The sequence below is a fragment of the Etheostoma cragini genome, chromosome 2, assembly GCF_013103735.1.
Source record: "Etheostoma cragini isolate CJK2018 chromosome 2, CSU_Ecrag_1.0, whole genome shotgun sequence".
Lineage (NCBI taxonomy): Eukaryota > Metazoa > Chordata > Actinopteri > Perciformes > Percidae > Etheostoma > Etheostoma cragini.
Window position 1 is genome coordinate 23,524,391 of NC_048408.1, and position 13,508 is coordinate 23,537,898.

General features: G+C 41.2%; 1 protein-coding gene across 1 annotated transcript; it reads left to right on the plus strand.

Annotated features, from left to right (window-relative positions):
- The first annotated feature begins 4,068 nt into the window (after positions 1-4,068).
- Positions 4,069-7,267, plus strand: krt94 (keratin 94). Its single transcript, XM_034861635.1, has 8 exons — positions 4,069-4,506; positions 4,903-4,985; positions 5,104-5,260; positions 5,384-5,545; positions 5,704-5,829; positions 6,520-6,740; positions 6,870-6,883; positions 6,988-7,267. The coding sequence occupies exons 1-8, from the start codon at positions 4,069-4,071 to the stop codon at positions 7,035-7,037; spliced, it is 1,251 nt and encodes a 416-aa protein (XP_034717526.1). The 3' UTR covers positions 7,038-7,267.
- The last annotated feature ends 6,241 nt before the right edge of the window (positions 7,268-13,508 follow it).

Consider the following 13,508-nt stretch of genomic DNA (forward strand, 5'->3'; position numbering starts at 1 on the left):
CGTCTCGCTCTCGCCTTCCACTCAAAAAGTAACATTACTACAATTTGGCCGACTCGCAAGCGCAAACAAGTGTGTGCGACATGCCTGTTGTTTTGTTTCCGGTCTAGCTAGATCCGGTTTGGTATTGTAGTTTTTTTAGCGTTACTGGTTGTTGCAACTCCATGTGAAAAAAACAACAAAGTTTGCTAGGCCAAAAATGCTTATCTCGCAATAAAAAAAATGGACGCTGTTAAAATGGGTTTACGTTAACGCCGTTAATACCACGTTTAACTGACAGAACTAAATTCTTTATATGAAATTTAAACAAAACACTAAATATATTAACACTACGTTACCAATTTATCTTATTTCCTTACACAATTGTTTAATAGTTTTAATAAACACTTAACAAAATAATCAGTTCACACAGAGACTTTTTAGTGTTTTTTAGAGTTTTCTACGTACTAGTTTCAAGCATATATTTAGAACAAGGGAAAGCACCAAGGACACAGACATTGTTTCACTAAGAATTTGTTCATTTTCCAAATGGTAATAAAAGATTTTGATTCTTTTGTGTTATTGGAATTTATTCATTAATTGAAAAAAAGTAAAAAACATGCATCTAGAATGAAGGGCACTTTCTCTCGAGGGAGAGGAGGGACAGGTGCTCAAGCCCCACATTATGTGTTCATGTCCCTGAAGATAAGACAGCGGTTTAAACTGATGTGCAATTCATGGTGCTATCAGCAGCTGCAATAAAAAAATCATAAATTCTTCCCTGAGTACTCTAAAACAAAGAACAAAGGTGCACTACAGTGCCATGTTGACATGACATGATGTGCCAATCTTTTCATAAAGGAAGTGGCCAGTTAGTAATAGACATGGGAACGGCAGTGAATTCTCATTCCCACTGCACGATGAAACTGATGCGAGGACACTGTACCGTATTTGTCTGCCCTCAGGTGCAGGAATCCAAACCATCCACACCTCAAGACAAACGAGACTCAAGCTGAAGTAGTGACACACTCTGTCATCCTCTTAGTTGCTATGCTGCAAACAAAACAAAACTGTTTTGAGACCATGGTAACTTTAAGGGAACCTGCTTAAGGTAACAAAAACAACAGTTGACCTCCCTTCCCTTCATTTGTTTTTGCATTAAACTGATCATACCATCCCTCAATTCTTCACAGCCCGAAAGAAGGAAACTCGGAACCGAATATCATGGCTGAAGAATGTAACTGTTAGTGCCAGAGGTAACCTCCCTGTAACAGTTCATTGTGAGTCTACTTCACAGTGCCACAACAACTGGGGATTTGGCACAGATTTAAAATATTTAATCACTGTTTTTCTAAGCTAGACACATGCATTTTCTTTCTTTTTGAGGTTTGCTACATGCCCTGGTAATTACAGTAGAGTGCACCGTGATTAAAATATTACATCATGATATGATACACATCACACAAGATTTAACAAGCTGCACCGTGAAAGGGAAAGTGAATGGAAAAGGTTTTTTATTGTTAAAGGGTGTTTTTTGATTGGTCTTATCTTCAGTTTTACCCAACAGGATTCTGTAAGCAGTGTGATTTGAAGGGGGCACTGGGTGGTGTATTATTTCTGCTGAGTCATACAGTTTATTACTCATGATGCATTAAACAGCTTCTACAAAGGACAAGTGGAGACTCTACAAAGATCCAGATGAAGTTAGAAATAAAGCCCTCAAAGAAAAACACTGATTAGATATTAGATACTGTGTATTTATTTTAGGCTTTTGTGTTACTGGAAGTCCTGCAGGTTTGCTTTGAGTAAATATTCAGGATGAGAGACTTTGTTCTCAATCATGCTGAGCTAGATACCAAAAAGTAACTTGAAGCTCTCATGAGAAGCTGTAAATACCCAGTCATTACATGTCTTACTCATTTAACATGGCAATTACAATATAAAAAATGTTTGCACTGACACCCCAAATAAAGTACATGAAGAAGACAACGTGGTAAGAGTTTCTTGTAAGATTGTATGGTGGATTTCAGGCTACCATGTGCATGAATCATGAGGTTGGTTTTAGTGAAAACACCCATCTATGGTCTCGAGCCAACGAGGACATGAACTCATCCAATTTGTCTTCGTCCTATTGTACACAAAGCTATTTTTCAGCCCTGGAGCCAAAGTTGCCACTGATTAAGCTGCAAGGAAGTCTCAGCACAAAGGTTGTTTAGAACTGTGATGTATTCATTTAATGCATTGCATTTTGCATTCATGGCATGTTGTGGACCACAAACAGTAAATACACCTGGATGTATACAATGCACGAGTCTGCCTCCCTCCTGAGACAGCATCTCCCAGAGTTTTGTGTGTTCCCACTCTCTGATCTCCTGGTGGGAGTTAATTCTTATTCTTAGCGAGGGTTTTAGTCTTGAGGAGTTATTTTTCCACACACTGTTTTTATAATGTAGGTACTGACAAGCCCACTGAGATTATACATAACAGTGATTGAGGGCTACACAAATGAACTTGACTTGTTTTAACTCCTACCTTATAAGGCAAGAGCAACCATGGACCCACATATTGGACATTATGGTCTTTGACCCATTTCATTTTTAGACTGTTTCAACTCTCCAAACCACAAGAGTCTTCTATAATGATTTATTTTAATGTTAAAAAAAAGTTATTTCCCTTAAAAATGCATTTGGTGGAGCAAACAATGTACAGAAATCTAATCTTGTTTTGAAATTTGGGGGAAAATGCCAAAAGTTAGATGAGAAAATGAATCCTCTAATTTTGTCTAAGTATCTGTGATCACCACATTTAATGTAGGGCAGTATACACACAGCCAGTGTATAAGAAGCATGATTCACTTCTCCCTCTGACTCAGAGGTGACCCGTGTGCCTCCCTCAGCTCCCCCCAGCTGACACCAGATGTTTCGCTACAAGAGACCGGAAATTGGCCAGAGCTCAACACTGAGATAAGGAGGACACGCACGTGCACAAACACACACACACACACGCACGCACACACACATGCACGCACACAACCACATAAGCACACACAAAAGCCATACACTTGTGTTTGCTCACATGCCCAGCAGCCACACATTTGCCCACACACAGAAACCCCAAAGAATCCCTTGAGGTGCTCTGTGCCGTCTCTCACACAGCCTTTTGACAATGGCCAAAACTAACAAAATGGACACACACACACACGCGCGCGCGCGCGCACACACACACACACACACACACACACACACACACACACACACACACACACACACACACACACACACACACACACACACACAGGATACAGGACTGAGGATGGATGTTGTGTGTGATATGGTGAACAATGGGGGGCCTGAGGAATTCTCTTAAATGGGTTTGAGGGAAAATATGGAAATAAAACGTTGGTTTGTAGTTCATGGCTACAAAGTCTTACTGCAGCTATCAATCAGTGATAGTTAATTTAATCTTGTTGACCGCAATGTCATTCCGATAAAATTAGCATTTAATGAACTATTGTCTTCTATCTTTTACTGTTTTTTGTGTCTAAAAGAATAACTGTATATGAAAACTCAGAAAGTAACATTAAATGTTTCATCACAAACTTGTCATCCTTGTTAACTATTCATGTTGTTAATTATGAAACCATACACAAATCATGCATGCAGATAGACACACACACACACACACACACACACACACACACACACACACACACACACACACACACACACACACACACACACACACGTGTAAGCACTCAGTGAGGTCCCCATGGACCAAACTCTGAAACATAAATACAAAAAACACAAAAAGCAGACATTCCAAAACAGTGTCCTCACAGGAGTGGAAAGAAACCAAATCCTTGTCCTTAAAGGAAAACATTTGGAGGTTCTGCCAAGCCCGTGGCTTAACTCTAAAGAAAACCTCCCTCCTACCCTCTCCACCCCCCTCTTCCCAGACAGGCCCGCCCCAGGTCCAGCACTATATCAAGAGCCTGCCTCCCTCAAGCAAACTCCACAATCCTGCTACAGTCTACAGCTGTATAACGGCCCTCTCTCCTCGTGATCTCTCTTGACCAGCAGACAGTCAGCCATCATGTATTACAGCCAGAGCACCATTGGTGGTCCCTCCATGATCACCAGGCAGAGCCGCAGCTACACATCAAGTGCTGCTCCCCACAAGGCTCACAGCGTGTCAGGACTCAGCTTCAGAAGTGGACCACGCATCTCCTCTACCACTGTGCGCAATGTCTCCTCCGGGTTTGGAGGTGGCATGGGAGGTGGCATGGGGTACGGCAGCGGCGGGTTCGACCTGTCCAACGCCCTGGACCAAAGCAGCGTACACCTGAACGAGAAGGCCACCATGCAAAACCTGAACGACCGTCTGGCTTCCTACCTGGACAAGGTCCGCTCTCTGGAGGCGGCCAACGCCAAGTTGGAGGTGCAGATCAGAGAGTACTACGAGCAGAAGGGCCCCGCAGCAGAGAGGGACTACAGCAAATACTGGGCCATTATCAATGACCTGAAGGACAAGGTATAGTGTGTAACACCAGGAAAGTCAAATGTTTGCTGTGCTGTTAATGATTACTAAGAGAGGGTTTTAAAAGGGTAGAGACATTAGTACAGTTCACATGATCCCTTATTCTCCAGAATTCTTGGTCTTTTGATAGAAAATTAACAATGTAGGATTTCTGAAAGCTCAAATAAACAAGAAAAGGTTGTCAAGAGTTTAAGGGAATACTGTGCATGGCAAAAGGAATTCAAAGGGTGATGTGTGATGCAGCTGGGAAGCACAGCTTCATGAGATGTTAACCGATTAGTGGGTAAATCTAGAGGAAACCAGTCCATGCCACTGTTTGAACTGCACAATTACCTATTAAATGTAGTTGTTTGCCTTCTGACCATCTCTCATTGTCCTTCTTTTCTAAAGATTGCCGGCGCCACCATCGGCAATGCCAACATTCTGCTCCAGATTGACAACTCCAAACTGGCTGCTGATGACTTCAAAACCAAGTAAGCATGAATTTTCACACTTCTTTGGACCTATCTTCATTGTGTTAATGTCAAACAAAAATGCTCAAGGGTTGTAGTTGTCTCATGTCTGTGTTCTCTACTCTCAAAAACGTTTTAGATTCGACCATGAGCTGATGATGCGCCAGTCAGTTGAGGCTGACATCGCCAACCTGCGCCGTCTGCTGGACCAGACCACCCTGACCAAGGCTGACCTGGAGATGCAGATCGAGGGACTGCAGGATGAGCTGGCATACCTCAAGAAGAATCACGCAGAGGTGAATGATGCACATCCTGTAGCTCCTGTGCCTACAGGAGCGTGCTTCACCTCAGCTGTAGAACAGTTTAAAACTCTGCCAATTGATCTCATATCTGACTTCTTTCCCCACCTGATCATTTAGGAACTGGCAGCAATGCGCTCTCAGCTTACCGGCACAGTCAACGTGGAGGTGGATGCCGCGCCCCAGGCTGACCTCAATAAAGTCCTGACCGAGATTCGTGCCCAGTACGAAGCCATCACTGACAAACATCGTCGCGACCAGGAGTCCTGGTTTAATGAGAAGGTGAATAGACTTCAATAAACAATCACATCCCACACAATGCAAATGACTGGGTTCACTCCCTCAAGAGTCTAACCTGTAATCAAACATAATCTTCTGTGAAACTCAAAGGAGTAATCAACAAGTCCTCTTCACAACTGTTTCTTTGTTTCTTGCTCTAGTCGGCAACCCTGTCCAAGGAGGTGGCCGTCAGCACAGAGATAATCCAGACGACCAAGACAGAGATCGGTGACCTGCGGCGAACAATGCAGGGCCTGGAGATTGAGCTGCAGTCTCAGCTCAGCATGGTGAGGAAAAAAAACACTCAAAACATCTGTTCCCCTCTCACTGATCTTGCCTTATATGAGCAAAAATCCCCAATCGCTTTCTTGTCTTGGGAAATGGAGAAACAGACAGTGATAGAGAGTGAAAGAGAAGAAGGGAGGGTAACAGAAAAGAGGCTTTAATGCAAGAACAAAGGGAGGGTGAGAGAGATAAGAGTGATGGAACTGTGGAGAAGGGAGGGAGAGCTCTTGCTGAGGAAAACATTTCACAGACATCTGCTCAAATTCTGTGAGGCTGGAAGAGTTTGAAGAAAGCTGAAGGAATGTTGAACTGGATGACCGAAAAAGTCGTAACTGCCATGGATTATCTGTGCCCAGCTGGAGTGAATCATCTAACACTCCCTTCAAGAACAGCATTCTGCTCCTGTGTAGAGGAGCAGCTAAAAGACCCAAGCATTCAAAACCTAATATATTCCTCTGCTAATCACTGCTTTGTAAAAGGGAAAATGCTATGCAAATACAGACATACTTTTGTGTGTCTGTATTTGTATATCTGTCTGGTATCTATAATCCAAGGAGTGGTTGGTGGTTTTAGACTTTACCTTCATATTGTCACAAAAGGTTTACAGGAAACTGGTTTGTAAGTATAAACATCAAACTATGAGTACCAAATTGTGTGCATGACGCTCGCGTTCTTTTTTTCCTCTTAAACAGAAAGGGGCTCTGGAGAATACACTGGCAGAGACAGAAAATCGTTACAGTGCCATGCTCGGCGCCTTCCAAAACACAATCAACATGCTTGAAAATGAACTAGGCAACGTGCGCTCGAGCATCGAACAGCAGGGCCAGGACTACAAGATGCTGCTTGACATCAAGACCAGGCTGGAGCAGGAGATCGCAACCTACAGGAGCCTGCTGGAAACAGAGGAGTCCAGGTAGATGCAATGATACAGGAGCAAGGACTTATGAAACTGTTTAGTCCAGACATGCACCAAAACTGTTGACATACCCACTTCACTCACTGTTTGCCTCTACTATTCTCTTCTCTCTCTCTCTCATTCTAGACCTATTGCTACAGGTAAGAAAAGTCTCTTTTAACAACTAATTACACAACAACAGTACAGTCAGTGTTATGCAAGCTTTAAGCACTGCCATCATAAGTTTTTCCCTTCTTTTTTACAGGGGGCTCAAAGACCACAGTCACAACCACCACTGTGCGCAGTTCCAGCTAGGAGGTGCAACTGGCAGGACAAGCTGTTCCACACACACACACACACACACACACACACACACACACACACACAAACTGTACTGGAGAAAACTCAGATATGTTGAAAGTGAAGCCTGTGTTAAAGTTTACAACATTTGAAATTAATTTGCTTTACAATACATCATTATGTGTGTGTGTGTGTGTGTGTTTGTGTGTGATCTGTCCGAAAAATAAATCTGCTGGTAACTACAACTTATGTTGTTTGTGACTTTACTGGTCTTTCAGAATAACAGACAATCTACACAATCCTCTAATAACACTGCTCTGTTTATGCAGTTGTCATGGCAACTACATTACCTTCTGGGAGGTGATGTGGATGTGAGGGATATGGAGTTACGGAAATCTGTGTTATGTAACAGGGATGTTGTCCAAATGGTGAACAATGGTTAACAGCCCCAGTGTGGAAAGCATTAGGATTTAGAGAAAAGACTGCTCAGAAAGAACCATGTTGAACTTGGTGCTCTCAGAACTCAACCAAAGCAATAAAAATGGAAGAAATGTGCAAGTTATATGACCAAATAAAGTGAATTACCCTGGGCCTTGCCCAGAGAGGTTTTTAAAACAAGACACACTCAGAAGGTTGACTAATCTTTGCCCTGGAGGCTTTCAACACAGTGTTACAAGAAGTCTGTCTAACTCTTGTCACCTAGTAACAAGAAAACAAATGGCTCAGGACAAAAATGTTGAGTGGGAATGCAAACACTGACCAATAGAACAAAGAGACTCATTGTGGAAACAAGTGTTATCAGTGCTGCACTTTGGCTTCTCTCATGAATGATGATGAATTATTACAAATGACCAAAGAGCTGTCACGCTTAAGTATTGCTAAGGGTGTGGCAGAGATGGTGTGGATTTATTGTATGTTAGGTGTGAAAGAGAGGCAGGAAATTGTAGCGTTGGTGTGGTGTGTGATCGTGTGGGTTGAAAAGAGAGGCAGAGAGGGGGTGAAAGTAGCATTTGAGCCTTTGCAATCTGTACAGGTCAGCAGTTAAAGCCTCTGGAATTACAGTGATCTTGTGAAAAGGTCAAAATTCTCAAATGATGGTGTAATGTTGGTTTTGGAGAAGAGAGAGATTATAGAGAGGATCAAATTGCAAAATCCAGCCTCCTGTGAGGAGCTTCATTCGCCCTTATTTGGACCCATTTTGTTGCACACCACTGTCTCCTTCATATTGTTAGGATTGTTGATAACCCAGCCCTTCCAGTTTTCCTTGTAATTTCAAATGAAAATCCAAAGCAAAGGTCATAAAAAATAACTTTTACCCGGATCTGTGTTTAATGTAGTGGGCTTGTCAGGAGCAATTGCCAAGCAATAAACCTCATAACTCCTTCGATGGTGCCACTTTATGATATTTTCCATGTGTTTAGATTTTTTTTGTCTTCCTTTGTTTAAAATGTGCCATGATGGTATTTGATTCAGTTCTCTGTTGAAGATATAGTACAACTACTAAAGTTCTCCTAATATGCACATCAATGTTCATTATGAATAACAAATCCTTATGAAGTTTTAAGCTATTATTGGGATATTGATACTACATGCAGCAGAAGTTAAATGTAAATTTGCTGTATTTATATAGCACTTTTCTAGTTTTAACAACTACTCAAAGCGCTTTTACATCATACAAGATGCATTCACACACTGTGGCAGAGACTGCCATAGAAGGTGCCACCTGCTCATCAGATACACACTCACACTCCGATGCGCAGCATCAGGGGCAACTCGGGTTTCAGTGTCTTTGACATGGGACTGCAGGGCCAGGGATTGAACCACCAACCCTTCCGATTGGTAGGCAACCGCTCTACCACTGAGCCACAGCTGACCAAGTTGTAGACCAGAGCATCTAAAGTTGATTATCACAATGAACAGGTTCAAAGAACAGTTTAGCATTGACAAAGGACTGATTCAGATAATTCAATTTTTAAATGCAGGGTAGTTAAATATTTTGGAAAATATGCACTTATAGCAGAGAGTTACATTTTAGAGGCCAATTTTTACGTTAATCTTGATCGATATAAATATGTGTGTGTCTTTTGATTAAAAAACAACAACAACAGCATGATGTGACAAGTAGGGAACACAAAGACTAAATTCAGAGGGTAACGAGGTAACAAGAGGCAGGTGACACAAGGGCTGGGAAACAGGTGAAAAACATCAGACAATCACAAGGGCTGGAAAACCAAGCCAGAAAGTAAAACTAAACAAGATGGCACAGAAAACAAGACTACCACAATAAAACAGGAAACAGAACATATACAAGACAAGACCAAAAATAACACAATCACAAGACATGACAGAAACACAAGCTAACAACTAACGACAGGCAGACAAGTGACCAAGGATGTAATCAAACAGAGGATTTCAAAATAAAACAGGAAGTTCAGTAACAATCCTTAAACATGAAACCAACAAAAAAAAAGAAACTTGACACAAGGACAAAAACATGACAGAAAGCGCTCCCGCCGAGCTAAAATGGCAGTTGTCGCGGCACGTATTAGAGTGCCTTTGTGCATCTTAACAGACACAAAATGCAATTAAAATGTCTGTGAAACATGAATAGGGTCCTTACGTGTAAACAGTATGCATTTTCAACTCAGACATTTTCAACTGCGCCTCTATCCTGCTGTTAATGAGCTCGCCCTGTAAGCTGTAAGTCGGTGATGTTTAGCCAGGCTTCTGTCATAATCATCATACAGCAGTTCCATGTGTATTTTAACTCGGCCACTTTGTGTGTGATCGATCTGGTGTTAGTGAGTAGAAGGCTTGTTGATTTTCTTGCCTTGTACTGGCCAAAGATGGAGAAACAGTAGCTAGCTTATTTGATCATTACCTAGCTGCTGCGCATGTGCGACTCCCAACAAAGATAGTGAAGAGTGAGATGGCTCACTCTGTAGCTAAAACAGAGACCTAAAAACACAAGGTGAACAGGAAGAACAGGATCTGCAGCAATGTGCAAGACAACCAAAACATGGTGTTTTTTAAAAAAGGAAACCATGTTAGCCTATTCTGGTAAAACCTCAAAATACAATTATGAACCTGAAAATGTGCATGATGTGGGCGCTTTAAGAACCTGGTGGATTTTACTAGCACCAATACTGCCATGGTCACCACTATCCCTTTATGGAGATTATCTGTTTTGACGTCAGTTTCATGAACAGTTGCTAAACCACCACCTCACCCACAAAACTGGAAGTCGGAGCACTTGAAGGATTTGTTTCAATGTGTTGTAGAGCCTCTGGGCGTAAGCTGTCATAAAGAAATAAACTGTAAGGAAATTTGGGTTAATGATGGATTCGATTGATAAAGAGATTAGGATAAGACAGACAAGAAAACGAGATGCCGACACTATGTAGTGGTTAGGTTATTATTTAGAACATGAATGGGCAGACTGTCTGCACGTGGCTGCACAAAGGATGAGACAGGAAGCGGCGCCAAGTTGCCAACAGTAATTTCTGTATTTTCAGAGCTGTCTGCCATCCAAGGCTAGCCTGAGGCTAGCAGAGTAAGATCAGAGAAGGAAAAAAATGCAAAAAGTATTTCATGACATCAACCCTTGATGTCATGAAATACTTGACATTTAGAGAGTTTAATTGAATTTAATTAATGACAAGTTCAAAATAATTTGGATTCTTTCAGTTATCTGCTTTCTATTGAAACTGCACAATGCGTGTAACGTGTCCCTGTCCTGCAACTAAATCCTTAGTCTACAAGTTGTAAGTCACACAGTATGATTTTAAACAATTTATTTAGTACAGTAATCGAACAGAATGAATAAAATACTAGTTTGACATTTTGGGAAGTAGTCTGTTTGGCTTTCTTTAGAAGATTGGTACCACTTTCATGTGGTAAGAGTGGTATCGATCTTCTCATCAAATTGAATCATGTTTCAAGAAATGGTTTCCATTTCTTTATAGCTTTAAAGTAATGATTGGTTCAATTAAAGAATGTCAAAAGTCTGTTCAGAAAAATCCCTTGAATGTGGGCCTGCAGTGTTTTAATGTGAAATTTTACCAAATCTCACTAGCCCTGGTTTTTCATATCAGTGCAGTGTTTAGTTAAGTATTAGTCATGTCTGCAACGGTTAAACTGGAGACTGACGCCCGTATCAGCAGGAATGTTGATGTCTCGGGGTCAAAAAGCCCATTAAGGGGCAGCGGAGAGAAGAAACATTCTTCACTCCCCTGGCGGACTCTATTCTGGAGCAGTGTTAGGTTTGACACACAAGCTGAGAGGAATGCCGAACCTCTTTGCTAAGGGTCTAACATTCTGTATGGCATCAGACCTTACTGTGAAAGTTTGAAGCTGTGCTGCGGCCAGGCGTAGGAACAGTTGAGAGAGAGAGTGGAACGAGACCAAATACACTTCAGGGGCTTTCAGGCTCTGCCAAGCATGAGCTACTGCAGATGTGATTTTTCATCCATTCGCATGGCTGTGAGTTTGGTCCTCCTGTCAGTCCATTCCCATCAATAAATCACAGATACTGACTTTGAACATCTTCTATTTTTTATTTTAAAAAGCATTCACAGTAGCTCTGATTTAAAAGTACAGGATGGCTGAAAATCTAACAGGTAGGGCTTGTTTGAGGAACCACACCCAGCATTCAATGGCAAGATCCTGAATACCAGGATGGAACTACTTGGGCAGGGCATACAGTACTAACAGCGCCTACAGCAGCTTTAGTAGCATTCAACAGACAATGCATGCTATGATGAAATAGTGAGTTTATACAAGAAATAAGTTTGATCCTCTGGCATTTTTCTGCAATGACTTCTGTATTGTTTCCCATGGGCTGGGTGCGTGTGTATGCACTGGAGCTTATGCCAGCATGCACTGAGTGGAGAAACCTAAACCTACATATAGTGTGTGTTTAAGAAAACCATTCTGTTGAAATCTCTATTAGGATAAACAAACTCAGAGAGTAAATAGCCAGTGAAAGAACTACTGATCAAAACCACTCAAAGGCAGAGTGAGGCACATTTTCCCTACAAAAACTGCTACTGACTGTAAACATCTACTGTAGTGTATGACTCTGATTTTCCAAATTCTGTAAGTTTGTGTGAGTGTGCCTTGAAGGCTTATAATAAACTTCAACAAAAGTGCATTCATCGCAGCAGCCATAAAAAGGCAGTCGTTATAACAAACCTGATGCTTTGCGTGTAGCACTTTATAACCAGATTGTAATGTGGGAAATTTCAGCAATAAGTGAAATGTAGCCTACAAGTGAATAAATATTATCAAGGCAACTACAAATTACATACAAATAAAGCAGACAGAAATAAAAAATATAGTATGTGCGTATTGGCACTAAATAAGCGGACAGCCTATTTAAATGTAGGTAATTTTGGCTTGATGGTGTTTTAAGCCCCCAACTTCTCTTTCCAGGCAGTGCTGCGACCGTTGACTTAAAGGCACCTAACCCTAACAATAACCATAACCATAACCACTGCCTAATCCTAGTAAGACGTTGGGGGCTTAAAACACAGATAAACCCTATTTTGGCCATAGACTGAACTGGGAAACTCCCTTGTCTTGTAAAAGGCAATGCACTACTGCCACCATGTGCTGGCTTCCTGTACACTAAAGAATGAGTGTTTTAACAGAGATACTCCTATTAAATACTAGATGGATAATAGATTAGATAAACATAGTAGATAGATAGATATATAGAAAGATACTCATTTGCAAACCAATAGAAAAAGACAATCGCTGCACATTGTTATAGCCAAAAACCACACAGCCATTCATCACTTCATAAATCAGCAGACTCCATTTCTCATATTTTGGCAATACTTCATACTTTTCTAACATGTCAGTTTAATGGAAACATCCAGCAAAGATTTTTGTAGACAGTTGAGGATCGCTATAGTTAAAAAATATATTATTTGTAGTATTGTTTGTAGATAATCTTTTGTTTTTAACACAAAAGCTGACTATTGCGCTAGCACACATACTGAATTGTGAGGTCTTATTTCCATATGTTTTGCATGATGTGGATGTTTATATGTGGTGATCTATTGCTTTGCCTTGCAAAAACTTCAAACTTGTTTGACAGGCTAATTGTTTTGGTATTGCTAGCAAGGGCCACAAAAAAAAAGCAACTCTGACATCAGTTAACCCTTAAAGTCAGGTTCTTTCACTCTGTTCTCTAAAGGCAGACAAGACTGACGCAGCAGAAAAACTTCTTACTTCTACTTCTTACGAGTACTGCCTACAGCGACTATCTTTGATGGTTTGTGGTGTTGAGTTGTAGTTTGGGCGCTCTAAACCTTTTAAAGAGCAAGTTCTGCATAACAATTCTGTGTGAACACATTCATGCCGTGAAGCACTTCTATGCAACAATACCACCATCTAGAGGGCAGGAGAACCAAAGGACTATCTATCCCTGGCATAAAAACTACATAAACAGTGAGTCAACAAATAAACCTTTGTTAGTTG